This window comes from Symphalangus syndactylus, chromosome 8 (genome assembly GCF_028878055.3).
Source record: "Symphalangus syndactylus isolate Jambi chromosome 8, NHGRI_mSymSyn1-v2.1_pri, whole genome shotgun sequence".
Classification (NCBI taxonomy): domain Eukaryota; kingdom Metazoa; phylum Chordata; class Mammalia; order Primates; family Hylobatidae; genus Symphalangus; species Symphalangus syndactylus.
The window spans coordinates 118,561,339-118,587,909 of NC_072430.2; the positions used below are offsets into that span (position 1 = coordinate 118,561,339).

The 26,571-nt window shown below is 36.9% G+C and overlaps 1 protein-coding gene across 7 annotated transcripts in view; it reads left to right on the forward strand.

Moving 5' to 3' along the window:
• Nucleotides 1–26,571, forward strand: part of SPAG16 (sperm associated antigen 16) — a 1,161,742-nt gene that overhangs the window by 729,022 nt on the left and 406,149 nt on the right. For all 7 annotated transcript variants that reach the window (XM_063645681.1, XM_055290509.2, XM_055290510.2 and 4 more), the window contains one exon: nucleotides 22,953–23,079. In XM_063645681.1, the coding sequence (XP_063501751.1) occupies nucleotides 22,953–23,079 (127 nt within the window). The remainder of the gene's footprint in view (nucleotides 1–22,952; nucleotides 23,080–26,571) is intronic.

Genomic DNA, 26,571 nt, shown 5'->3' on the forward strand with positions numbered 1-26,571 from the left:
AGACTGATTTAAAAGGAGAGCAATAATTAATGCAAAATTGCCTTCCCTGGCACTTTTAATGGGTGGATTTCCAAGTCTTTACCAAGCAACACACTGAGCTGTAAGAAGAAATGGCAAAGTCGATGTGATAATTCATCTAGTGGTTCACCACTCTCAAGGGGACATTTTGACAATTGAGAGTTTATTTATTTATTTATTTTTTCTTGTTTCAGTGATTCACGGGCACTGCTGTCATGTAGTGGGTGCAGCCAGGTAGGCCAAGCCTGTTGCCATGAGTAGGGCAGTCCTGCATAATGAAGACTTGTTTTGTGTCACGTCGGACTTCAAAATGCCCCGTGCATACTTACAAAGAAAGAAAAAGCCTGTTAATACATTTTAAAATTTTTCTTACATTTTATTTTCAAATTTTATTTTTTAGCCTAAAACCCAAGTCCACTTTGGAAATAAACACAAAGCCCCGTTTATAAAGTTTTACTACATACTGTTTTCCAGGAATGCAATTACTATTTGAGCCAAGGTAATATTTTACTGAATTTTACCAGAATCTTACCAAGAATTGTTTAGCATTGCAGAAACTCTTCTCCGTGACAGTAATGCCACTTGAATTGAATTTCCTAGACAGTACACCTTAACTGTTTGCATTTATGGTTGTCATAACTATAATGAATGATTCAGTGTGTAGGTATGAGCCACTGACTCCATCATTATGTCTCTTGGTGTACTTGGGCCTGAGCGTTTATATTTTGAAAAACACATTTTTTGATATATATTACTCACTATGTTTTTTACATTACAGTTAGGTTAATATATCCATTTTTAAAATTATTTTCTGTTAACTCATTTTGATATAGTAGATGGGACTTTAAACATATTTGTTTTCTAAAGAAACATTCTTTAAATTTGTTGAGTTTTTTAAATCATAGAATTAAGGATTACTGTTTGGAGAAATTAAGCAGACTAGTACCAAATAATAGGTGCAAAAATTGCATAATAAGTTATTTAGCTGAATAAAATACGTGCTAATTACAAAAGCCTGATGATTGGTTTGTAATAATTGACACACTTGTATACATGAGTTGATATTTCTTTCATGTGTAAATTGTGCTACATACAAATGATAAAGTCATATAAAAGTTGGCCTTAGAATACAGATGTCTAATAGGCATATAAGTCATCCTTACCAACTTTCAGCCTGCTGACCAGTCATGTAATGAAAATGGATGGCACTTGAATGAGAAAACAATTATGTGGCTATCTGAAGGAGGGTGGTCGTACCAAAAGGATGAACAAAATACTTCAAGCAAAACTAACAGCAACATAACGAGCTAAGAAGTGACAGGCACAAACACAAGTGGATCATGTTGACTTGAAGCAAGCAGAGTTTGAGCTGCTTCACTGTCTCATTTAAACAGAAAAGTATGCTCAGCGTGAAACTAAGAGACAGCTTACAGAGAATGACACCCTGCAGGTGGCAGCTGCTGCTGACACCCAATGGGCAGAATATAGAGAAGGTATATTTGTTTATTTATGCAATTTGTGAGGAATTGATCGCCTGACATAATTCACCCTTTTCAGACCCATGCTTATAACTAGGAAGCATCAAGGTCAATATCCCAGTCACACAGTGCAAAAGATTTTGCCATATGTACAGGATTGAATGTAATGGCAGAAGTCATTTCAACAGGACTACTGTCATATCATTTGCATATGTACAAATAATTTGTTAACTATGGTTGTTCTTAAGACATTCACAAGTAAACCCCCTAAGGCATAATTACAATAGCACTGCCCATTCAATCCCTATTTTTGTTCTGGAAATTATACCTACACTGAGCCTAGTTCTAGGTTCAGGCCAAAAAATAAGGGATATGCAACTTTAAGGGGAAGAAATACTGACTCCATAAATATCCATACAGCTTTTTAAGAAAGATTTGCTTAATAGGAAAACAGTGTTTTCTCACATAAAATTCAGGTTTTGTTTAACTAACATATTGAATCCAAAGATAAAGTACAGTATAAAGTAATAGGATGTGCTTCTCTATTGAAATACTGGTAGCTTTAAATTCTTGACATGAATAACTGGATATGGCATATGTAAATCTACCAAGAAATAAAACAGAGGTCTTAAAATGTAAAGACATGAGAGGACATATTTACAACCCCATAAAACAAACTGGCATTTTCATATCTTAAGCTGGCCACTTTGTTGTATTTGTGTATGGGTTCTCACTACAAAGTTCTCTCCCTGATTTGGGCACATCACACATGAGAGGTAAAAAGCACATGGTGGATGAGGGATACAAATACCATTCTGTTTATGATTCTGACAGATCAATTTGTGATACAAAAACCATGGGTAGAATTTGAGAAAAATTAGTGTGATATGATGTTATAAATACAAAGGAAAGCATGTGTGTGATTTTTTTTTCAAACTTGGTTTTCTATTTCTTACAGACAATAATTTTCTTTAAAAGTATTAATTAGTTCACTGTTTGTGTGATTTTATGGGGAGGAGGAGGGACTATCCATTGTGATGACAGTAAAAGGTAGTGTGCCCTAACGTAGTGCATAGTAACATCGAGGGACACATGCTAGGTGACATATTTTAATGAAATATTAAATGAATTACCAAGATAAAAGAGAACTTAATTTTCAATATGAAAGGAAGAGGCCATTGAATAAATAAAGTGGAGGTGAGATAACAGATTCTCAAAGGATTCTTAAAAATCTGCCATGTTATATCATTCTGGTCCACAGAATGATCAATATTTCATTAACTGGTTATAGATAAAATATTAGATCCTGTTACAAGTTATGTGTCTTACAGTTCAGTTATTATTCACGTAGGTATTTCAGAGGGAGAAAATGATTTTCCATCCTTTTCTTTTTACAACATTAGGGGAAAATAATTACTATTAAACCTTCTGTTTCCATTCACTGGATCTGAGATGAAATGGATTTCCTTACATATTCATGACTGCTTTGGTTAAATGCCATCTATTCTGAATTTTGTTCTCTATATTACAGCTATAATAGAAAGGAAATAAATATGCTTTCCTTAAATGTATCAATGGAGCAAAATTGTTTTTATAATGAAGAACAAATCCAAAGGCAGGCAATTCAGTTAATCATATAATTTAAAGGTTATTACAAGGTCTTAGATGACCCTGAATATTTATTTTTCCACCAGCTCACTATCTTATTTGTGTTGTTTCTTATATGTTCTAAGATCCCTGCAACTGGAATAATTTCTCTTGATAAAAGAATAAAGAAAAGATTTAATTATGGTATTTATTATTGTATTTTGAAGGTAAATATTAAAAATATGCTTTGATAGAATGGGCTCAGGAGAAATGGGAATGAGGATGCTGGTTGAGAAGACTTCTCATGTGTCCTTCTCATTTCATAAGCATAGATTAATTAAATTAACTAGTTGCTCACCGAAGCCAGACACAAAAATAATGAGGTGCAGAAGCCACTGAGTTTAAATGTGTGTTAAAAACAGCAACAAAAACTGTTACGGGTTTAGTGAGTATCATGGACTATCTGTAGGTGGATTTCCATGGAGGAGGAGCCCAAGGGAGCCCCAAGGAAGTATACGGGGTGGGGGTCAGGAAAAGCAGATTTGAAGCTTGAGAGCACCATGCTGTGCTGATATTATAGCAAAGACTGATTTTACCTTTCCTAACTCCTTTCTCTTCTTGCCATGAATAGCATATATGGAATTACTTTTAAATATGTGATGAATACATGTATATTCATGACACATGAATCTCTGCCTACAAATCAGTTATATAAGAAATATGGCATTTCTTTGTTTACTTGAAGTCAAGCTAATTTAGACTTGACTCTCTTTCTTATATGTCTAGCTGGAAATTCTACCTTAGTCATTCTTAGGGCATCTCCTCCCTATGGTGGTGCTAAGTTCCTGGAGCCTTATTCTATATTAGTCACCAGGAGCCTTTCCTAGTTGTTGGTCATCTGCCCACTGCTGAAATAAATGTTCAGTGTCCCAGCTTCATGGTAATGTGCCTTACTTTGTTGTTACCCATGGACCATCTTTGGATGAAGGGTGAAACTTAGGACTAGGATCCAGCCTCTCAGATGAATCCTGTGGCGTTTCCCTCTGAGATCTGGCTACCTTTTCCAGGCAATGCAATAGAATGATACTAAATTCTTTCCTTGTCACAGAGCCTGACAAGCATACATACCCCTTTCCCACTCCAAGGGAATCTACCTCACTCTTTCTCCTTGTCCTTGAAAGCTTGCCTAAAGCTTTCTCTTCTTTCAGAGATAACTAGCATGAGCTTAGAATTTTACAAAAGATGAGAAACTCTTCTGACTCCAGGTAGTTTCTGGTTTCTGTCCATCCAATATTCCAGAGGCAAGGAATTACAAAGCCTGTTTCCCTGCTTCACTGGAAAAAATAGGGGGAAATTGCCAGGAGTATAAATGCAAATTAGTATTTCAATAAATTATACTACCATTGAGGAATAATCTCACACATTTATGTCACCAGGAATACTGATGATGAAGAAATTAATTCCAAAATACAATTTTAAAGCAGATACCTAATGGCAAGTTCTGACAAAAAGTGTAAGTCTGATTTGTGCATTATGCATGTAACTATTTCAGAGACATGGAAGTTAATTTATTACCTACTGTTGGCCTTTAGTTGTTGAACATGATTAAATGTGAAATATTGCCATAAAACTTTTATTCAGATCGGAAGGGTTAGGCCTACATAACAGAAAGTCATATTTAAGACATATTTGATGTATTATATTTACTGAAAATAATAACATTCTATAAAATCAGGACTGTCAAGAAAAGTCATAATGTAGCCACTGTACTCAGTTATAGAGTAAAAGCAGATATATCTTGGCCATTGAATCACAGTGACTTAAAATAAGATAGTAAAGTAATGAGGAAGCTCTCCTACTAATGCTACTCTTTTTTTTTTTTTTTTTTTTTTTTTTTTTTTTTTTTTGAGGTGGAATCTCTCCTTGTCACTCAGGCTGGAGTGCAATGGCGCGATCTCTGCTCACTGCAACCTCTGCCTCTCGGGTTCGAGCGATTCTCCTGCCTCAGCCTCCCAAGTAGCTGGGATTACAGGCATGTGCCACTGGCCAGGCTAATTTTTTGTATCTTTAGTAGAGACAGGATTTCACCATGTTGGCCAGGCTGGTCTTGTACTCCTGACCTCATGATCTGCCCACTTCGGCCTCCCAAAGTGCTGGGATTACAGGCGTGAGCCACCGTGCCTGGCCCTACTAATGCTATTATTTTAAACTAATTGCCCTTTCTAGGTTTGTCTGCCTGGATTTTGTTTTTTTTTTAATATTTTTTCTTATATGTCGTATTCTTGTTAGATGGCTAGAAAGCTCTAGGGTCTGGAAAGAGGGACAACATCATTTGGGTAAATGGAAAAGTTGAACTAATTGAGAAGAATATTCTGTGTTTAAATTATGTTTGCCATTTTTAGTATTTTCATTTTTAGGGACTACATATGCTGACTTAGGAAGTTCAAGCTAGGTTTAATTTTCTTCCTTTGATAGCTTCACATAACCTCAACACTTTCCCTCCGAATATTCCTCATCTTTCACCTTTGCTTATAGTTGTTATAGAATTTATTAAAGAGTAAGAAGAAAAGAAAATAATAGACGTACCAGGGGCACAGGAATAAGACTATACAGAAAATTACATACTGTTGGCCTTTAGTTGTTGAACATGATTAAATGTGAAATATTGCCATGAAACTTTTATTCAGCTCAGAAGGGTTAGGCCCACATAACAGAAAGAGGGAGACAATGAGGAACTAATTTTCCAAAAACAAATTTCTTATTTTATCATTTTGTATAAAGTCATTTCTGACATATCATGGCAGCAAAAACATGATAAAGTCAAGAGTAATGTTGTGTATTTGATCTACTGTGGCAAAACTGAAGGTCCCCTGTTAGTCGTAATATATTTTCCCACTTTCTTTTTAACAGTGAATTATATCCTCATTCAAACATTAAAAAATACTCTTTTGCTGACATTTTAAAGAAGGGGTGTCCAATCTTTTGGCTTCCCCAGGCCACATTGAAAGAAGAAGAATTGTCTTGGGCCACACATAAAATACACTAATGATAGCTGATGAGGTTATAAAAAAATTGCCAATCTCATAATGTTTTAAAAAACTTTACTAATTTATGTTGGGCCACATTCAGAGTCATCCTGGGCTGCGTGCAGCCCATGGGCCATGGGTTGGACAAGCTTGTTTTATAGCAACACAGTGGAAAAATGGAACCCTTATATTGATACTATCAAGGATGGTAAGCAAGGTGTACACATTTAATACTCTTAAGGAGCTTACATTCCTAAGAACAAGTGTGAATTAAAGTCAGAAATTTCAGTTAACTAAATTATACTGTTAGATGAGAAAATAAAAACTAAAATACTGGAAGTTTCTATAGTCTTTACAGGACAATAAATTATTGTGCCCTTTTTGTTGATCATGTGACCCTATCTCTTTTAAGGTAATTAAAATCCACATACATCTCAGCAAGTATATTTTTAAACAATAGATTCAAAATTTCAAGATGAATTCCAAAGGGAAGGATACTGGATTAAGGGTTAAATACTGGGAAGTGATATGGTTTGGCTCTGTGTCCCCATCCAAATCTCATCTTGAATTGTACTCCCACAATTCCCATGTGTTGTGAGAGGACCAGGTGGGAGATAATTTGAATCATGGGGCTGGTTTCCCCCATACTGTTCTCAAGGTAGTGAATAAGTCTCACAAGATCTGATGGTTTTATCAAGGGTTTCCACTTTTACATCTTCCTCATTTTCTCTTGCTGCCTCCATGTAAGAAGTGCCTTTCACCTCCTGCCATGATTGAGGCCTCCCCAGCCATGCAGAACTGTAAGTCCAATAAACCTTTTTTTCTTCCCATTCTTGGGTATGTCTTTATCAGTAGCATGAAAACAGACTAGTAGAGTAAACTGGTACCAGTAGAGTGGGATGTTGCTGAAAAGTTACCTGAAAATGTGGAAGCACCTTTGGAACTGGTTAACAGGCAGATGTTGGAACAGATTGAAGACAGGAAAATGTGGGAAAGTTTGGAACTTCCTATAGACTCATTGAATGGCTTTGACCAAAAGCCTGATAATGATATGGACACTAAGGTCCAGGCTGAGGTGGTCTCAGATGGAGATGAGGAACTTGTTGGAAATTGGAGAAAGGTGACTCTTGTTATGTTTTAGCAAAGAGACTGGTGGCATTTTGCCCCTGCCCTAGGGATTTGTGGAACTTTGAACTTGAGAGAGATGATTTAGGGTATCTGGCACAAGAAATTTCTAAGCAGTAAAACATTCAAGTGGTGACTTGGGTGCTGTCAAAGGCATTCAGTTTTATAAGGGAAGCAGAGCATGAAAATTCAGAAAATTTGCAGCCTGACAATGTGATGGAAAAGAAAAACCCATTTTCTGAGGAGAAATTCAAGCCAGCTGCAGAAATTTGCATAAGTAACCACGAGGGGAATGTTAATCCCCAAGACAATGGGAAAATGTCTCCAGGGCATGTCAGAGGTCTTCATGGCAGCCCCTCCCATCACAGGCTAGGAGGCTTAGGAGAAAATGGTTTCATGTGCCTGGCCCAGGATCCCCATGTTGTATGCAGCCTAAGGACTTTTTGCCCTGCATCCCAGATGCTCCAGCCATGGCTGAAAGGGTCCAATGTAGAGCTTGGGCTGTGGCTTCGGAGGGTGCAAGCCCCAATCCTTGGCAGCTTCCACGTGGTATTGAGCCTACAAGTAAACAGAAGTCAAGAACTGGGGCTTGGGAACCTTTGCCTAGATTTGAGAACATGTATGGAAATGCCTGGATGTCCAGGCAGAAGTTTGCTGCAGGGGCAGGGTGCTCATGGAGAACCTCTGCTAGGGCAGTGTGGAAGGGAAATGTGCAGCTGGAGCCCCCACACAGAGTCCCTACTGGGGCACCGTCTAGTGGGGCTGTGAGAAGAGGGCCACTATCCTCCAGATCCTAGAATGGTAGATCCACTCACAGTTTGCACTGTTCACCTGGCAAAGTCACAGACACTCAATGCCAGCCCATGAAAGGAGCTGAGAGAGAGGCTGTACCCTGCAAAGCCACATGGGTGGAGCTGCCCAAGACCATAGGAACCTACCTCTTGAATCAGCGAGACCTGGATGTGAGACTTGGAGTCAAAGGAGATTATTTTGGAGCTTTAAAATTTGACTGCCTCACTGGATTTCAGACTTGCATGGACCCTGTAACCACTGTGTTTGTGCCAATTTCTCCCATTTGAAATGGCTGTATTTACCCAATACCTGTACCCCCACTGTATCTAGGAAGTAACTAGCTTGCTTTTGATTTTACAGGCTCATAGGTGGAAGGGACTTGCCTTGTCTCAGATGAGACTTTGGACTATGGACTTTTGGGTTAATGCTGAAATGAGTTAAGACTTTGGGGGACCATTGGGAAGGCATAATTGGTTTTCAAATGTGAGGACATGAGATTTGGAGGGGCCAGTGGTAGAATGATATGGTTTGGCTCTGTGTCCCCACCCACATCTCATCTTGAATTGTACTCCCATAATTTCCGCTTCTTGTGGGTGGGACCCAGTGGGAGATCATTTGAATCATCAGAGCAGTTTCCCCCATACTGTTCTTGTGGTACTGAGTAAGTCTCACGAGTTCTGATGGTTTTATGAGGGGTTTCCGCTTTTGCATCATCCTCATTTTCTCTTGCTGCCTTTCACCCCTGGGCCATTATTCTGAGGCCTCCCCTACCATATGGAACTATAAGTCCAATTAAACCTCTTTTTCTTCACATTCTTGAGTATGTCTTAGCAGCAGCATGAAAACAGACTAATGTAGGAAGTAATGGTGTCTCTTCAGAGAACATGAAGATTTGTAGTTTCATTAAAAATAAATATTTATTGAGTACCCATTCTGGGCTAGCTATGTACAATTGTTAAGTGATGGATTGTGACATATAAGGCCAGAGTCCTCATGGAGTGTTTAACTCTACACAGTGCTGACGAATGTAAGAGGGAACAAGAACATAAATAAATAAGCTAAATTCAGCTAGTGATTGGTGTTATAAACAAAATAAACAGGATAATGTGATAGTGATGGGTGTTGTAGGTCCATTCGGGTTTCTAGCTCTTTATGGTCAGAAGATACTGAGCTTTGAAGGCAAGCTCTGCGCATGAGGAAACAGGTGGGCTAAACAGATTTTTTTCCTCTGACAATCAAGCCCCTGGATAACCTAAGCATTTTTGCCTTCATTTCAGCCAGGCTTTCTCTCCTTTATTCTATGCTTGCTGGGCTCTCTGCTCTCTAATAGCCAAACTACTAGAGCTAGAGATCTTGCCTTTGTCATTAACTTTTCTTGTTCCCAATATCTGCTTTCTAAGATCTCTTTCAGGAGGTAGATATGGAAAGGAAAACAGACATAAAATTTGAATGTATCATTGTGGCTACCTGTGAACATATTGCATTAAATTAATAGAAAGAAGTTTGAATAAAATATTTTAGAAGAGGTTTTTGAATTTAGAGTATATGAGGTTATACTTCTTTATCAACTTACAGTTAACAATGAAGTTATTTCAGAGTAAAATAAGAGTTTGTGCGTATGAGTCTGTTTTCATGCTGCTGATAAAGACATACCTGAGACTGGGCAATTTATAAAGAAAAAGAGGTTTAATGGACTCACAGTTCCATGTGGCTGGGGAGGCTTCACAATTGTGGCAGAAGATGAAAGGCACATCTTGCGTGGTGGCAGACAAGAGAGAATGAGAGCCAAGCGAAAGGGGTTTCCCCTTATAAAACTATCAGATGTCATGAGACTTATTCACTACCAAGAGAACAGTATGGGGGAAACTACCTCCCTGATTCAGTCATCTTCCACTGGGTCCCTCCACGACATGTGGGAATTATGGGAACTCTAATTCAAGATGAGATTTGGATGGGGACACAGCCAAACCACACATTTGTGTATTAATAAAGAAATAGTTTACTATTACATCCTTAAGAATTGAGGCACTTACATACATGCTCACATTCATTCTTACTCTTCTGAGTCTCAGTATCAAATGGGCTGGATTAAAAATAAATAAAATACAAAACAATAAATAAGGCAAAGGAAACTCAAGTGAACACATGGATAAAATGATTAGATGATAAGTGGAATTATTTGAGAAATATTTTAAAAATTAGTATAATTATAAAAGGTAAATAAATTCTAGATAAAGACTGCATTAGTCAGGGTTCTCCAGTAAAACAGAACCAATAGGAGATAGATAGATAGATAGATAGATAGATAGATAGATAGATAGATAGATAGACAGACAGACAGACAGACAGATAGATAGATAGATAGATGCAATTATGGAGGCAGGAGGTCCCATGATCTGCTGTCTGCAACCTGGAGGCACAGGAAAGCCAGTGGTATAGTTCCAGTCCAAACCTGAATGCCTGCAAACCAAGGCAGCCAGTGGTCTAAGTCCTGGTCCAAGTTCAAAGGCCTGAAAATCAGGAGCTCTGGTATCTGACAGCAGGAGAATATGGATGTCCTAGATTGAGCAAAGAGCAAACTCACCATTTTAGTTATATTTATGCCCTCAATGGATTGAATGGTGCCTTCTTACGTTGGCGAGGGACATCTTCTTTACTCAGTCTACTGATTCAAATGCTAATCTCTTCAACCCTTACAGACATACCTAGCGGTAACATTTTACCAACTATCTGGACATACTTATTCCAGTCAAGTTGACACATAAAATTATCACATTGAGAATATTAGGCATCCAGTAGTGGTGTGCTTGCAAGCCCACTCTCAGAAAAATAAAGGCCTTGATATGTAGCATTTGACAGCTTCCATAGTGTAAATATCCTCACCATAACACATGTCAAGGGATCAATCTGAAGTTGCTGAATGTGAGTTGGGAAGCAATGTATACCATTTTCCCTTGTGAACCAGTACAAGTCAACTGCAGTGTACCACTATATTAGACCAGTTAATACTTGTTTTATCTAAATTTAAAAATGTTTCTAATCCACAGAAATTGACTTATCTGACACTATGGGAGATCGGTTAACATAAATTAATTTTCTAGATAATGGCCATTTCACCTGTAACCAATAGTGTCTATTTATTAAAGATAATTTCTATAAAATGTATATGTTTTCTGCCTATAGAGCATAATTTCATAAATTCTTGATGATCTAAGTTCCTCAGTTGATATTAATCTTATGTGAACAGTCAGGAAGGTAGTATAGTGGTTAAAAGAACATAGTCTTAAACCAACTGTTTGGGATAAAATCCTGCCTCTACGATTGTGTAATATTGAGTGTTACTCAGATTCTTTCTACCTCAGTTTGTTTCTCTGTTAATTGGGGGAACTCATAAGTGTTGTTAGTTCTTGTTATTCAAGGCAGTTAAATTCTATAAAGTCACCACAAACACTGAATTAGTAAATACTGGATTATTGTTTCGAGGGGAAATACAGCGTTAATTTCTGGGAAGCTGAGTCATCAACCAATCAATACATGCATTGTCTTGTGTATGTTTCTATTTAAAGATAATTTATTTAATATATGTTGTTGAATCATTAACATGGACCACAAAGACAACAACACTATCACTCATATGTGAACAGAGCTTATCTAACAAATGTATGTTCTAAGATACATCACAGCCTTTTTGCATTTAGGATCACTTGACAGCACTACAGCGCTACAGCCAAGGGCTGTTTTAAATAGGGAAATCACCAACAAAAAAGCACAGAAGCATGAAAAACGTGGCAATAAATAGACTGTTAAAGCGACCCTGTTTATAGTATGAGAGTTGAAACACAAAGGTAGAGCTTTGCCTACTTTCAACACATCTGGGAACGTGCACATCAGGTGACTCAAATTTTTCAAGCTTCTGCCCACTCCTGTGTCAACAAATGAGCAAAAAGGGCTGTGAGTATAATTTGGGAGTTACTGTCAAAGATCAACAAAGCTGGACACTAGCTAAAGTGGTAAGGTCAGGTGGTAATCAGTAATATACTGCTGCAGAAGGGAAGAGGGTCCAGCATGACCTGAACTCAGCTTAGATTTGTACAGGGGGGACTGGGCATTTTAAAGAGAGAATTGCGGAATAGGGAGACGGGTGAGCAGGGACTCAGTAGAGTCAGGGTAGTGAAAAATTACAAAGCGTTGGTCAGTGTAAATGATTCAGTCCTCTAGCAGAGACTGGGAGACAAGCTGTTCTCCTGATATTTACATTTTAAAGGAATGGCTTTCAGGTCCTTTGAGAAACATACAATTGTAGGAGATACATAGGCATCTCAAAGGGATAAAGGAAGGATCCACAACTGTAAGCCCTTTGTAGTAAATGCTCTAAAAAAAAGGGTCCCAGGCTTATCATCAGGTGTGGGCTAGAATAGTCAATTCTTTTGGCAGCCATGAGCTTCTCCAGGCAGGATATTAAATGGAACTGGGGTCATCCTAGGGATGCAGGCTTGATCTAGTGCTTATTCAAGTCTTTTCCTAGGAGGTTAGGAGAATTTCATGTGCGCTGACAGCCTGTAGATTTTATAGACCAAGCATGAGACCTAGTCAAGGAGTTTTGAGGAGGCTGGCTAGCATTTGATCAAAGAGGGAATCTTTGTCATTACAAATACATTTTATTAAGTAGGCAAATTCGCAAATATGAAATCACAAATCATGAGGGTCAACTGTATTTTCACATTGTTATTTAATATATGTAAATTGCTTAGAACACTAAGCACTCCATAAATGTCTGCCTAAACTATAATGTAAAATGTAGGAAGTGTTGAGTTATAAAGCTGTTTGTTTTGATCTGTATCAGCGTGCCTCAATATTTGGTCCTCTTTTCATTTTATATTTTCAGTTTACTGCCAAGCTTCCACTTTTTCTTACTATTTGTTTGTGCTACTCTGGCCTTTTAACCCCAGCCCTCCTGTACCCATATTCTTTGCAAAAATGTTTCAATTGACTATTTAACAAGGCTGAGTGAGGACTTGAAGGCATTCTGAGTTGCCAGCTCTGTTATGATCATTTTATTTATTCACCTTTTGCTTTTAGACCCAAGATTCTGCCTGTGTTCCAGGTACTTGAGGTTGTTAGGAGTCCGCCTTTTATGTGATGTGGATTTTTACAACAATTTGGGGACAATGTTCAATTTATTAGTATATTTTTATCATCGAGGGTTTTGGCCAGGAACTTCTTTTGTTTAGGAGCTGTGGCTTGGCCATGATCCAACCTGGGTGAGATGATCAGACCACATGATTTTCATACAGACACAGATTGTAGTGAATCTTATAATAGAGCTTGCAGCAGACTCTATCGGGGGAAATTCAGCCAGACATCAGGCAAAATTCACCCCCGATCTTTCACTTAGTTTCTTTTCTATATTCCCTAAGTGTCAGCTGGTCTGAGAAATAAAGGGACAGAGTACAAAAGAGAGAAATTTTAAAGCTGGGTGTCCAGGGGAGACATCACATGTCAGCAGGTTCCATGATGCCCCCTGAGCCATAAAACCAGCAAGTTTTTATTAGTGATTTTCAAAAGGGGAGGGAGTATAAGAATAGGGTGTGGGTGATAGAGATCTCATGCTTCACAAAGTAATAAGATATCACAAGGCAAGTGGAGGCAGGGTGAGATCACAGGACCACAGGACTGGGTTGAAATTAAAATTGCTAATGAAGTTTCAGGCACACATTGTCATTGATAACATCTTATCAGGAGACAGGGTTTGAGAGCAGACAACAGGTCTGACCAAAAATTTATTAGGCAGGAATTTCCTCATCCTAATAAGCCTGGGAGCGCTATGGGAGACTGGGGCTTATTTCATCCCTACAGCTTCGACCATAAAAGACGGCTGCCCCCGAAGCAGCCATTTCAGAGGCCTACCCTCAGGGAGGCATTCTCTTTCTCAGGGATGTTCCTTGCTGAGAAAAAGAATTCAGCGATATTTCTCCCGTTTGCTTTTGAAAGAAGAGAAATATGGCTCTGTTCCACCCGGCTCACTGGCAGCCAGAGTTTAAGGTTATCTCTCTTGTTCCCTGAACATTGCTGTTATCCTGTTCTTTTTTCAAGGTGCCCAGATTTCATATTGTTCAAACACACATGCTCTACAAACAATTTGTACAATTAATGCAATCATCACAGGGTCCTGAGGCGAGGTACATCCTCCTGAGTTTAGGAAGATGATGGGATTAAGAGATTAAAGACAGGCATAGGAAATCACAAGGGTATTGATTGAGGAAGTGATAAGTGTCCATGAAATCTTCACAATTTATATTCAGAGATTGCAGTAAAGACAGGCATAAGAAATTATAAAAGTATTAATTTGGGGAACTAATAAATGTCCATGAAATCTTCACAATTTATGTTTTTCTGCCATGGCTTCAGCTGGTCCCTCCGTTCCGGGTTCCTGACTTCCCGCAACAAGACTCCATGGCAGATTTTATTTAGATCTCACCTCTCCACTAAATATCCAACTGAATTTCATGGCTGCAAAAAAAGAAACTATCATATGATGAATTCTTTTATATTATTTTTGGCAATATAAAGGAAATGTTTTCAATATAAAAATATTCTTGACTTTTGAAGTCAAAATTTGGGTGTCACTTGAGGACTTTGCCTGGCTAAGATGCAAAATTCTTGTGAATTTTAAAAATAGCTTATATATAAACCTTTACAGAAAACTAGGAGGTGAGGAAAATCCCTCATGAACTTGGATGTTATGAATTGCAGTCTAGGGATTTAAATAGGTTTCACTTATGTTCATGATGGATTGTTAGATTAGGTATTTCATGAAGAATTTTATTTCAGATAAACTCATGATAGATTTTATCATTTTATTTTGGTTCAATTATGTAAATACTATTTAAAATCCAGCTCTTACTCAGGGTTAATATGGTAATGAATTCTAGTATTCCCTTTCAAAACAAGGATAGATATTTTTTACTCTTTTTTTCATGTTCACTTAAAAAATATCTTGCTAGTGTCTTTATATCAATGTTTCATAATTCTATTAGCCTCATTTTGTTGACCTGCATATTCCTACAAGCCTGCATTTTAAGTTACAATTTTGTATTCAATATTAGTAATATTAAAACAAACATATCAAAGGAAATAAAAACCCTAAAATTTAATGTTTCACAAAAGAACTCTATGTGTTAAAACAGTGTCCTTTTAGAGTTAGCATTATGTGTGGGAAATGCATTTTAAATAAAAATGTATCTGACCTGGAAGAGTAGGCAAATCTGCTTTACAGCAAGTTGAAAGTTTAGAGAAATATTTATCATTCAGTTACCAAAATAACAAATTAAGGCAGCAAGGAAAGAGAAAAGAGAGGAGATGAAAGGAAATAAAGGAAAACCAAGAGGTCAGTTAAGAAAGAGCTATTGCTTGTGAACTTCTTCCTAAAAAATGATAGGAAAAAAAAAAAGATAAGAAACAGAAAATTGCATGAGACTTCAGTGTTTATGTTTTGATGGAAATGTCAAATCATTTTCATTTTTTGCAATGTTGTCATGCACCATCACTTTAGTCCATTTTCACCTTCCAAGGAAATTCTGAATGGGCCTTCCTTCTCTGGCAGCTAATTAATCTTTCACAAGCCTGCTCTTGCAGCCTGACTGCCAGGGATGCCCCACACCTTAAGCCAGTGACTCATGAGCAGATTTCTTATCCTCTTGAGCAGTACTTTCTTCCCTTGAGCTATGAGAAGACCTAGCTTTTCTATTTTGTTTGGGAAACTATGTGAGCTGTAATATATCACTGAAGAATTGCTCCTTCCCCCCCACCACCATAACTGAATATAAAGTGCTCCTGAATCATTTAATTGGGTGATAATGACAACAAAGTCTGAATATAAATTATGAATGTGTACAGTATTTTACCAATAGTGTATATGATATAGATGTAAGGACACATATTACTAGATTATAAATTCTCTGTGTATATACATTTGTTAGATTATCATTGTAATAACACAAATGTACTTATATTTATAATAATGTTGCATTTGCCTAAAAATACTAATAAAACTGCAAATAAAAATAATTTTTAGTCTAATTAATGGAAGATTTGGTATATGAATTTTTTTTAAAGTTAGAGCATAATTCTTTACAGATTGAAATACCTCAGTTAAAACAAAACAATATGGCCAGGAATGGTGGCTCATGCCTGGCAATCCCAGCACTTTGGGAGGCCAAAGCTGGAGGATTTCTTGAGGCCACAAGTTTGAGACCAGCTTGGACAATATAGCAAGCCTGTATCTCTACAAAAAAAAAAAAAAAAAGTGTGAAATTAAAAAGTTTGGTATACATTCTTTTTGTATGCAAATGTTTCCATCTGTTGTCATTTCAATTTAATCTGAATAACTTCTTTTCAGCCTTTCTTGTAGAAAACGTCTGCTGTCAATGACTTTATCAGCTTTTATTTATCTAAAAAATGTTTTATTCTCATTACTGAAGGAATTCTTGGCTGAATATTGAATTTTAAGCCCTCAAAAAAGTGATTCTACCTCCATTATTTCTGTTAAAATGTCAGTTGCTGTTTGTATAATTGCTCTCTGCACATTATGTTTATCTGTGGCTGCTTTAGAGATTTTGTTTCATGTTTTGCTTTTGACAGTTTGACTATTATATTCTTAGGTGCATTCTTTCTGTTGTTAAGCATGTTTGGATTTTGCTGAGCTTTTTCAATCTTGGTATGAATATTGATAGGAATGCTGACATGAAAAATATCAATGTTGATAGTTTGCATTAAATTGCGGAACATTGTAGCCATTATTTCTGCAAAAATATTTCTACCTCATATCCCTCCCTCCTTCTCTTCACCCCTCTCTGATAACACAATTATACTTGTGTTAGACCTTGTAATATTTTTCTACTGATTATTGAGACTGTAATCCATGGTTTTTCAATATTTTTTCTGTTCTTCAAATCAGATAATTTCTATTAATCCCTTTTCATTCTCACTACTTTTTTATCCTTCAGTACGCAATCTGATATTTTGCTCACCCAGCTAACATTTTAATTTCACATATACTTATCCATTCTCACATAGACCTCTTTTTTTATAGTTTGCATTTACCTTCTGAGATTCTCTATTTGTGTACCCATTATAACTATATGTTTCTTTAAATCTTTGAACATAATAATAATAAATCATTTGTAGTCTTGGTCTTTGATTTCCAGTGTTTGATTCAGAGTCTGTTCTGTTCTATGTATTTTTTATCTTCTTGTGTATGGCTTACATTTTTCCCTCTTCATATATGTACATATGTAGCATTTAAAAAAAATTACATGCTGGGGCTGTGTGTAGTGGGTCACGCCTGTAATCCCAGCACTTTGGGAGGCCAAAGTGGGCGGATTACTTGAGGTCAGGAGTTCGACACCAGCCTGGCCAACACGGTGAAACCCTGTCTCCACCAAAAATACAAAAATCAGCCTGGTGTGCTGGCACAGGACTGTAGCCCCAGCTACTCCAGAGGCTGAGGTAGGAGAATTGCTTGAGCCCGGGAGACAGAGGTTGCAGTGAGCCGAGATCATGCCACTGCACTCCAGCCTGGGCAACAGAGCAAGACTCCATTACAAAAAAAAAAAAAAAAAATACATGCTGGATGTTGTTAATGACTAATTTGGAGAAATCTAAATTAGGTTTTCTCCTAGAAAAGGTATTGAATTCTGTTGTAATGAGCAGTTTAATTATGGGAAGATCATTTTTGCCCTTTCAGGCGTGGTTTTATTCATTGGTAATGGAACTCTACTTTTGTTTTGAACTTAGTTTATGAACCTTACCCGTACTCCTACAGTGGAGCCTTTCTTGAATCTCCAAGTGAGAGTCTGAGGTATGCAGTAAATTATCTCCACTTCACCCAGGATTAAACTCCAGAGTATTCTTTCTAGCGGTAGCTAATCTCTGGCATCATTGTTCAGCTCTCAACCATAGAGCAGGAAATCTCTGCTAGACCTTGTGGAATCTTACTCTATGAAAATGCCATCTAGACGTTTGCCCAAAATTCATGGTGAATCCTCACACAAACTACTGCCATTCCCAGCTCAGCTCCCTTTTGTCAGCTACCCTACACTCTAAATTTTAAGCAACTCAGAAGCCCAGACTTTTCTCACTGCCTCTCAACTCAGTGAAACTTCAGTTCTACTGGACTCTTTTCTGTATTTGATAGTAAAAAGTGCATCCAAGCAGAAAGTCATGGAGGTTACAGAGCTCATTTTGAGTTTTTCCTTCTCTTAAGGATTATATTCCTGTGCTATGTTTAGTTCAATGCCAGTAAAAATTTACTTTAGATAATGTGTGTAATTTTACAGTTGCTTATTATAGGAGAAGTACAGAAACTGGTTACTTTATCACAGTTGGAAGCGTAAATCCTAACAAGCGATTTTTGTTGTTAGATAAAAGAGATAAAGCAGATTGCCATAGGTGAGGCAGAATGAGGGTCGTGAGGGTGGCAGGCTCATTGGGAGTTAAAATAGAGCTTGTGATGCTAGGGGTATTGCAACAGACTACATCTATACTTGAAAGTAAAGTAAAAAAAATGGAGACGAGAGAAACGTCAGGGATTGGGTCAATAGCACATGCGGTGAAAAGATTTTGTGGGAGACAAATCTGAATAGAAGTCAGTGCCTTTCTCTCCTTCTGCCAATTAATTCTCCCACCTTTTGCCATTAATCTTTAGAAAACAGCCATCCCCCAATAGCTGTCCTTATAAGTCATAATAAAAAGAAACCAACCAGATTTTATAAAGAAGTGCAAAAATTGAAGAGCAAATGAATAAAACTCCAAATTTCAGTGAAGAACATGAAGTTTATAAAGGAATCACCTGAGTAAAGATATGAAATCAATAATTCAGACAAAAGTACTCTATTTACAAATTACTGAAATGCTATATTTTAAATTGTTTTTATATAATAAAATGCCAAAAGAGTTAAAATATTTTATTATGATTTTTAAGATAATAGATGCAAATAAAAAGCAGACTGAAAAAGATCAGGAAATAAGTGAACTAGAAAACAGAAATAAAAGCTTTTGATTGCCCTTCCCCTACTCAACACATGAATAGAATAAACATAATTGCGAGTTACAAAGAACAGATATTAAAAATGAAAAAATAAGGATTGTAGAGAAAATATTAAATGTAAAGGCAAATTAGACAAAAAAGAACATAGTGTTTCTAAACAAAATAAGTGGACTAAATTGAGGAGAAAGAAAAAGCCACAGGGGAAGAAACTTTCCTGGAATAATAAAGGTCTAGGAATAATAGCTGGACCTTTCCATTAGAGTATGCTGTGCTAAAATTTCTGAACTTCAGTATTTGGGAAAGAAACTGTAAGGGCTCTTGTGCATAAACAGCAAACAAGCCCTAAAGAAGGTTGGGTGGGAATGATTGGAGAGATTAGACTGACCTCAGACTTTGCAGTACTGTAACAGTGAACTATTTCTCCACAAACATTTGAGGAGGTCAGGTGACCCAAGAAATTATAACCAGCGAAAACTGCTGTTGAAGTACTGAATAATCATTAAACTGTATAAAAGTATGGATGCAGAGGATTAATTTAAACATACATTAAACACTAGGAAGATGAGAAAGGAGGGACACTGAGTTTGAGCTTTGTGATTACAGATCAAAATATGTGATGATTTTTGATATTCTAAATTTAACAGTAAGATTTTTTTAAATTTCAGAGGTGAGTAAAAAGAAAGTAGGAGGAACATAAGTTATTTTCCTTTTTCACTATACTTTTTATAAATGAAATGTTATTGAAATAATATTCTTTAATATTTTTCTTAATGTTATCTTTTAGATAGTGATAGATCTTGGAGTGAGAAAGCATCTACTTGACTTTCAACAATGCCTTTAGTTATACTTATTTTATTGTTAAATTTCATATAATTTAATAATTTACCATTTTAATATAATAGGAATAAAATTCTTAATTTTTATCTCTCTTTTTCTCTCCCACCTCACCTCTCTGTCTCTCCATAGAGCTATAACTACAGTAATTATACTAATATTTAAAGATGATTATTTCAAGATAGTGGGCTTTGGAATAGAAACTTAAAAAATGTTCATACTTACATTTTTAGATTCTTAAAAATAGCAGATAAAATTTGTACATAAAACAGTAATTTTTTAAAAGAAAATAACTTATTCTGTAAGTTTTGGCACTGCCCTCAAAAAAGATTAAATGTCATAAGTAAAACCCAAGTATACTTGTAAATATTCTAATATATTGATATACTTCTTGGGTCAGCAGACTTTTTTTCAGAGGGCTATGAATTAAATATTTTTGATTTGTGGACCATATTATCTCTGTTGTGGCTATGCAACTCTGTTACTGTAGTGGGAAAGCAGCAATAGACAATATGTAAACAGATTGGCATATTCCAATAAAACTTTATTTATAAAAATAAGCAGTCAGTTCAGGGTCGTGGTTTGTTGACCCCTGGTATACCCATCATCAACTTTAGTGATTAAAGTATTATCAGCCTATCTGTGAAATATTGAGGTAAGGAAACTAATACAAAATATTCCTGATGTATTGATTTTATATTCTTGCTCCAAATACTTATTACTGTAATACTTAGCTTTGATGATAAAGGGGAAGTGTTGCTAAATAATTTACATACATATTCATATACATGCAAATTTTAATATCTTTTGATGTCTCAAAAATGCTGACATTTAAGAAAGGAAGGGCATATTTTGCTTCTTACAGTTCATATGCACTGTACTCAAGCTGACTTCTTCCTTCCCATTTTACATTTCTAACTTTGATCACAGAATGTAGGAGCTGGACAGGATCACCGAGCGCATCAAGTAAATAATTTCATTCACACAAGAAGAAAATTTATGGCCACTAAAATTAAACAGTTTCTCTACAGTTACCATGCTAGTTCTTGCCAAAGTCAGGACTGGAATTCAGTCTCCTGGCTCCCATTGCAGAGTTTTGCCCACTACACTATATTATTGTACATGGCTTGGTTCAAGCCACAGAGGAACTAATCGAAGATTAACTATCTGATTTATACATGTGTATATATATATATATATATATATATATATATATACTTATACATATACTTATATATATTTATACTTATATATATACTTTTATATATATACTTATATATATTTATACTTATATATATTTATATATATATTTATACATATATACTTATATATATACACATATATACGTATATATATACACATATATATGTGTATATATATATATGGTTTGTTTTTTTTTTGTTTTTTTGAGAGGGCATCTCGCTCTGTCACCCAGGCTGGAGTGCAGTGGTGCGATCTCTGCTCACTGCAACCTCTGCCTCCCAGATTCAAGCAATTCTCCTGCTTCGGCCTCCCGAGTAGCTAGGATTACCAGTAGTTGGGATTGCCACCATGTCAGGCTAATTTTTGTATTTTTAGTAGAGATGTGGTTTCACCATGTTGGCCAGGCTGGTCTCGAACACCTGACTTCAGGTGATCTCCTGCCTCGGCCTCCCAAAGTGGTTGGATTACTGACTTGAGCCACAACACCCAGGCCAACTGACTGATTATTATATTAGGAATGCATTTATATTGACTCCTCTGTTCTGAGTACTTATTAGTTATCCTGACTCTATTTGTTCTCTGTTTTAAAAATAGGTTTATAAATAAAGTTATTTAAGAGCAATCAGTCATTACACATAAGGAGTGATATTGCTCTATGTATACTCCATTTCATTGAGAAACAGCCTTTTCATAAAATGGCAAAAAAAAAAAAAAAAAAAAACACAGCTGCAATTGTCCCCTTCTTCTGGGTCATTTCTAATTGTTTAGATCAGTGGTTCTCAAACTTTAACATGTATCAGAATCACTTGAAGAGCTTGCTAAAACACAGATTGTTGGGGCCTCCTCCAGAGTTTCTGATTCAATAGGTTTGGGATGAGGCCTGAGAATTTGCATTTCAGACACGTTTCCAAGTGACAGTGATACTGCTAGTCTGGGTAAAAACTTCAAAAACCACTGGTTTAAATTCTCAGCGCTAAAGGCATATTGTAATTACCAGGGGAGGTATTAATCCACTAATTAATTCCCAGCCTCCATCATCAATTGGCATAGAATGTCTGGGGCTTGAGACTGGGTATGAGTATTTTGTCTTTTTTTTTTGGTTTAAGTAATTGGTGCATTAATAATTGTACATATGGGGTACAATTTGATGTTTCAATACATATCTGTGGTGTAGAGAGATCCAATCAGGGTAGTGACTGTATCCATCGCTTCATGCATTTACCATTTCTTTGTGGCGAGAACTTTCAAAAGCCTTTCTTCTAGCTGTTTTGTAATATAACAATATTTTAATGTTAACCGTAGTAACCCTACTGTGCGACAGGAACCAAAATTTATTCCTCCTATGTAATTGTAACTTTATACCCACTGACCAATCTCTCCCTATTCTCCCCTCCCTTTACCCTCCCCCAGTCTCTGGTAGCCACTGAAGTGCCTCAGGTGATTCCAATATATAACCAATTCCGAGAAGCAATTAAGAAAAGTAATGACTGAAAAAGTTTATTTTGTCTTATGAATTAGTGTAATATTTTTTAACATGTTCCTCTATTTGGGGATAATTTTTATACTGTCATTTAATGGTAAAGAGTAAATGAGATAGTATAAAGATGACTTTACAAAGTGATTCCATAAATTGAAGGTAATTTAAGTGTAGTTTTATGCTACTAATCCTATAAAGGGCTGAGAATATAAGGTAGCTATAGAATTTTACTTTTAAAATGTTATTGTAAAATTTTTGCCATTAATAAAATTATTTCATGTCTCAGTTCCTTAAATTATTTTTATTAGCATTGTATAGACAGCATAGATACTAACTCCTAAAATTCTTAATTTCTCTCTTTATAGTGAAAGATGCAGATGTACTTTGTATGGACATACAGATTCTGTGAACAGCATTGAGTTTTTTCCTTTCTCCAATATTCTTCTCACAAGTTCTGCAGACAAGACCCTGTCTATATGGGATGCAAGAACAGTAAGCAAATCATCCACTTTTTTTCCCAGCTTTTGATAAGTCTGATTACTCTCGGTCATTCTTTGGGTATGGAATACGACTTAAAAAGTGATTGTGCAAGGGCATTCGGGGCAAAAGAACAGTAAAAAGTTCATAATTACAAGATCCTTTCTATGCACTTGTATCCATTCTGCCTCCCAAATGTGATCAGGTAAAAATAATATGATTATCTCATTAAACATTATTTCAATAATTCTTTATTGAGATAGAAGCTCTGCTGGTTTGCGGGATACAAAAGGGAAATATACACTGTGCCCCTCCTTAAGGATCTTTTAGCTAGGTAAAGGAACAGAAACGAGAGATTATTTTGATGAAATGAGACATGCGTTAATAAAATGGAAGACTATCTAAGTACAGGGGGAAAGCGAGGAGGAGAATTCATATCTGCTGGAAGAGTGTGGATGGCTTTCAAAGGAGCCTAGGCTTGAGCTAAGATCTGGAGGGTAAGTAGGATGTATAGGTCATCTGGAGAGGGGTAGATTCTAGGAGAGGGTAATACATGCTCAAAGCCATAGAGATGTGAGGCTGCAATGGCATGTTCTGACAGTAATGATATAAATGGATAGAGCTTAAGGAAAAAGAGGCATGATAGGCAAGAATGTACAGAGACAAAATAAGATCATGACATATTTGATTAAAGTCTTAAACTATTTCTGGAGAGAATTAAAGAGCATTAAGCAAACAGGGTGACTTAATCAGATTTACCTTGTCAACTGAAGAATGACAAGGTTCATAAATTTGGAAAATAAATTCCTCATAAGGGGTTACAGTCTGCAGGGTGTCCATTCGGACAAGCTGGAAAGCATAGCCTCCAGCCGGAAGCCAGAAACAGATACTTCAAGGGAGGAGCAAAGGGAACAGGAATTTATGCTGAGTTGGGTATGTGAATATTTCATAAGCCTGAGGAGGAGTCGTGATTATTTATGAAAGATGAATCATGCACATGCACAGTATACATTCATGCCCCTTCATGGGTCCTATGTACCAAAAATGGCAGTTTTAGCATGATCCAAGGCTGGAGTTTTCAGCCGCCTGACATCAGAAGGTGAAGTGGAGGCCATGAAAACCCTTACTGCATGTGTTCCATGAAGTGGCCAGAACCACTTCATGATCAGTGGTCTCTTATCAGGCTAAAAGAGGAAGGGCAGTATCAGGTGGCTGGTTGATATCAGTATTGAGGTCTTTTGAAAGGGCTGGTTTCGGCTGGGTGCAGTGGCTCATGCCTGTAATCCCACCACTTTGGGAGGCCGAGGCAGGTGGATCACTTGAGGTCAGGAGTTCCAGACCAGCCTGACCAACATGGTGAAACCCCATCTCTACTAAAAATACAAAATTGACCGGGTGTGGTGGTGCATGCCTGTAATCCCAGCTACCTGGGAGGCTGAGGCAGGAGAATCGATTATATCCAGGAGGCAGAGGTTGCAGTGAGCCTAAATCACGCCGTTGCGCTCTAGCCTGGGCAACAAGGGCAAAACTCCATCTCAGAAAAAAAAAAAAAAATCAAAGAAAGAAAGGGCTGGTTTCTGTTTAGCCCTTATGGAAGCAAGGCTAATGATCGTTATGGAGGGAGGGGGTGTGAGGAGGCTGGTCTGAACACCATCCTGTCCTGGCTGAGAGCTCAGTTTTCAAGGTTACTCTGGGGTCCTGTTGGTTAAGAGATGCTCCATTCAGTTGGCTGGGGGAGGGCCTTAGAATTTTACTTTTATTTCTCCCCTTTTTAGAAGATGATTTTGATAAGGAAGTAAGAGAGTCAGTCTTGTGAGGAATCTAATACAGCAGGCTATGAGTGGATGAGAATTTGAGCTAGGAAACAGTGTAGATGAAAAGGAGAGAATGCATTAAACATAGGAAGTTTATCCAAATTTGGAGAGTGACTGGAGGTGAAGATTATGTGGGGAGGAGGAGGAGTTTAGGGTAAGCAACTTTTCCAATTTGTCTAGGGATGAGGGTTTTCCTGAGTCATGAGATTTTCAGAGCTAAAATTGGACAGACCTGGATTACTGGTAGGTTCAAGAGTGAATTTGATTTTAAGAAAAGTGTATTAGTCTGTTCTCACTCTGCTGACAAAGACATACCCAAGGCTGGGTAATTTATAAAGGAAGAGGTTTAATGAAGACACAGTTCCTTATACCTGTGGAGGCCTCACAGCATGGTGAAAAGTGAATGAGGAAGCAAAGTCACGTCTTACATGGCAGCAGGCAAGAGACCATGTGCAGGGGAACTCACCTTATAAAACCATCAGAGCTCGTGAGACTTATTCACTATCACGAGAACAGCATGGGAAAAACTCACCCCTGATTCAGTTACCTCCCACCGGGTCCCTCCCATGACATGTGGGGATTATTACAATTCAGGGTGAGATTTGGGTGGGGAACACAATGCCAAGCCATATCACAAAGTAAACAAAATGTAGGGACTACACTTTCAAACAGTTTGGCTGTGAAGATGAATAGGAGAAAAGATTGTAGCTCTAAGATCAAATAAAGGATCCTCCTTTGTTCAGATAGGAGACAGCATGTTTATTTGCTTATGGGTAAGATCAGGGAAGATGAACTGAAAATGTAGGAAAGAGAAGAGATAACACAGAGTTTATTGAGCACAGATTTTCATAACTTGAAGAATGCCAATATGTGTAAATCAAGGCCTCCATATTCTTCTTAGCAATACTTTATAAAGATTACAATAAAAACAATGACTACAGTTGACTCTATAAGAAAAGAATAAATATTCATAATTTCTGGTTCCTGGGTCAATAAGAAAGAGAAATGTAATTTCTCCCATTTTATTTCCCATATACAAAACATGATTGATATAAATAAAGGAATATGGTAATGGACATGCAGATGGTGTTAGGAGGGATGCAAGTTCAGTATGTGAAGCCCTGTTTAGACCTCTGAGGCCAATTTATTTAGGATATATGAAGAACAAAATATGCTCAGCACCACACATTATAGAAAAAACTAAGGTAGAGCTACCTGTGTCTTGGTCACTAACTTCACATGTTGCAGAGATTTAAACTTCTGAGGAAGCAGAAGTCAAGGGGGCATTGTGAAAAGAGTGCATCAGGCATGACTTAAAAATAAAATCAGGATGATTTTTTGTTGGGTACAAAGGTCCCACAATCTCCTCCTTGCTTTAAAATAGCTTCTTAGACATTGATGCAGTGGAGTTTGCTCCTGCTAATGGAGCATCAATGGAAAAGCAAGATTTTCAATGTATTTTGAACTAAAAACTTAGATGTGAAGTGTGTATAAAAGTGATTGGTAGAGGAATATCCATAGAGAAAATATTAATTTAGCAGTGACCTAAATTCTATTGACTTCAAGGTTTTTTTCTCTCTCTCTCAAGTGCTGTAACTGAGTGTTCTAGGAAAGTCTATTTCTTATTTACTTTCTCTTATGTGAAAAACAGAAGCACTAATGCTTAGAAGTAAAACTGCTCTAATTTTAAAAA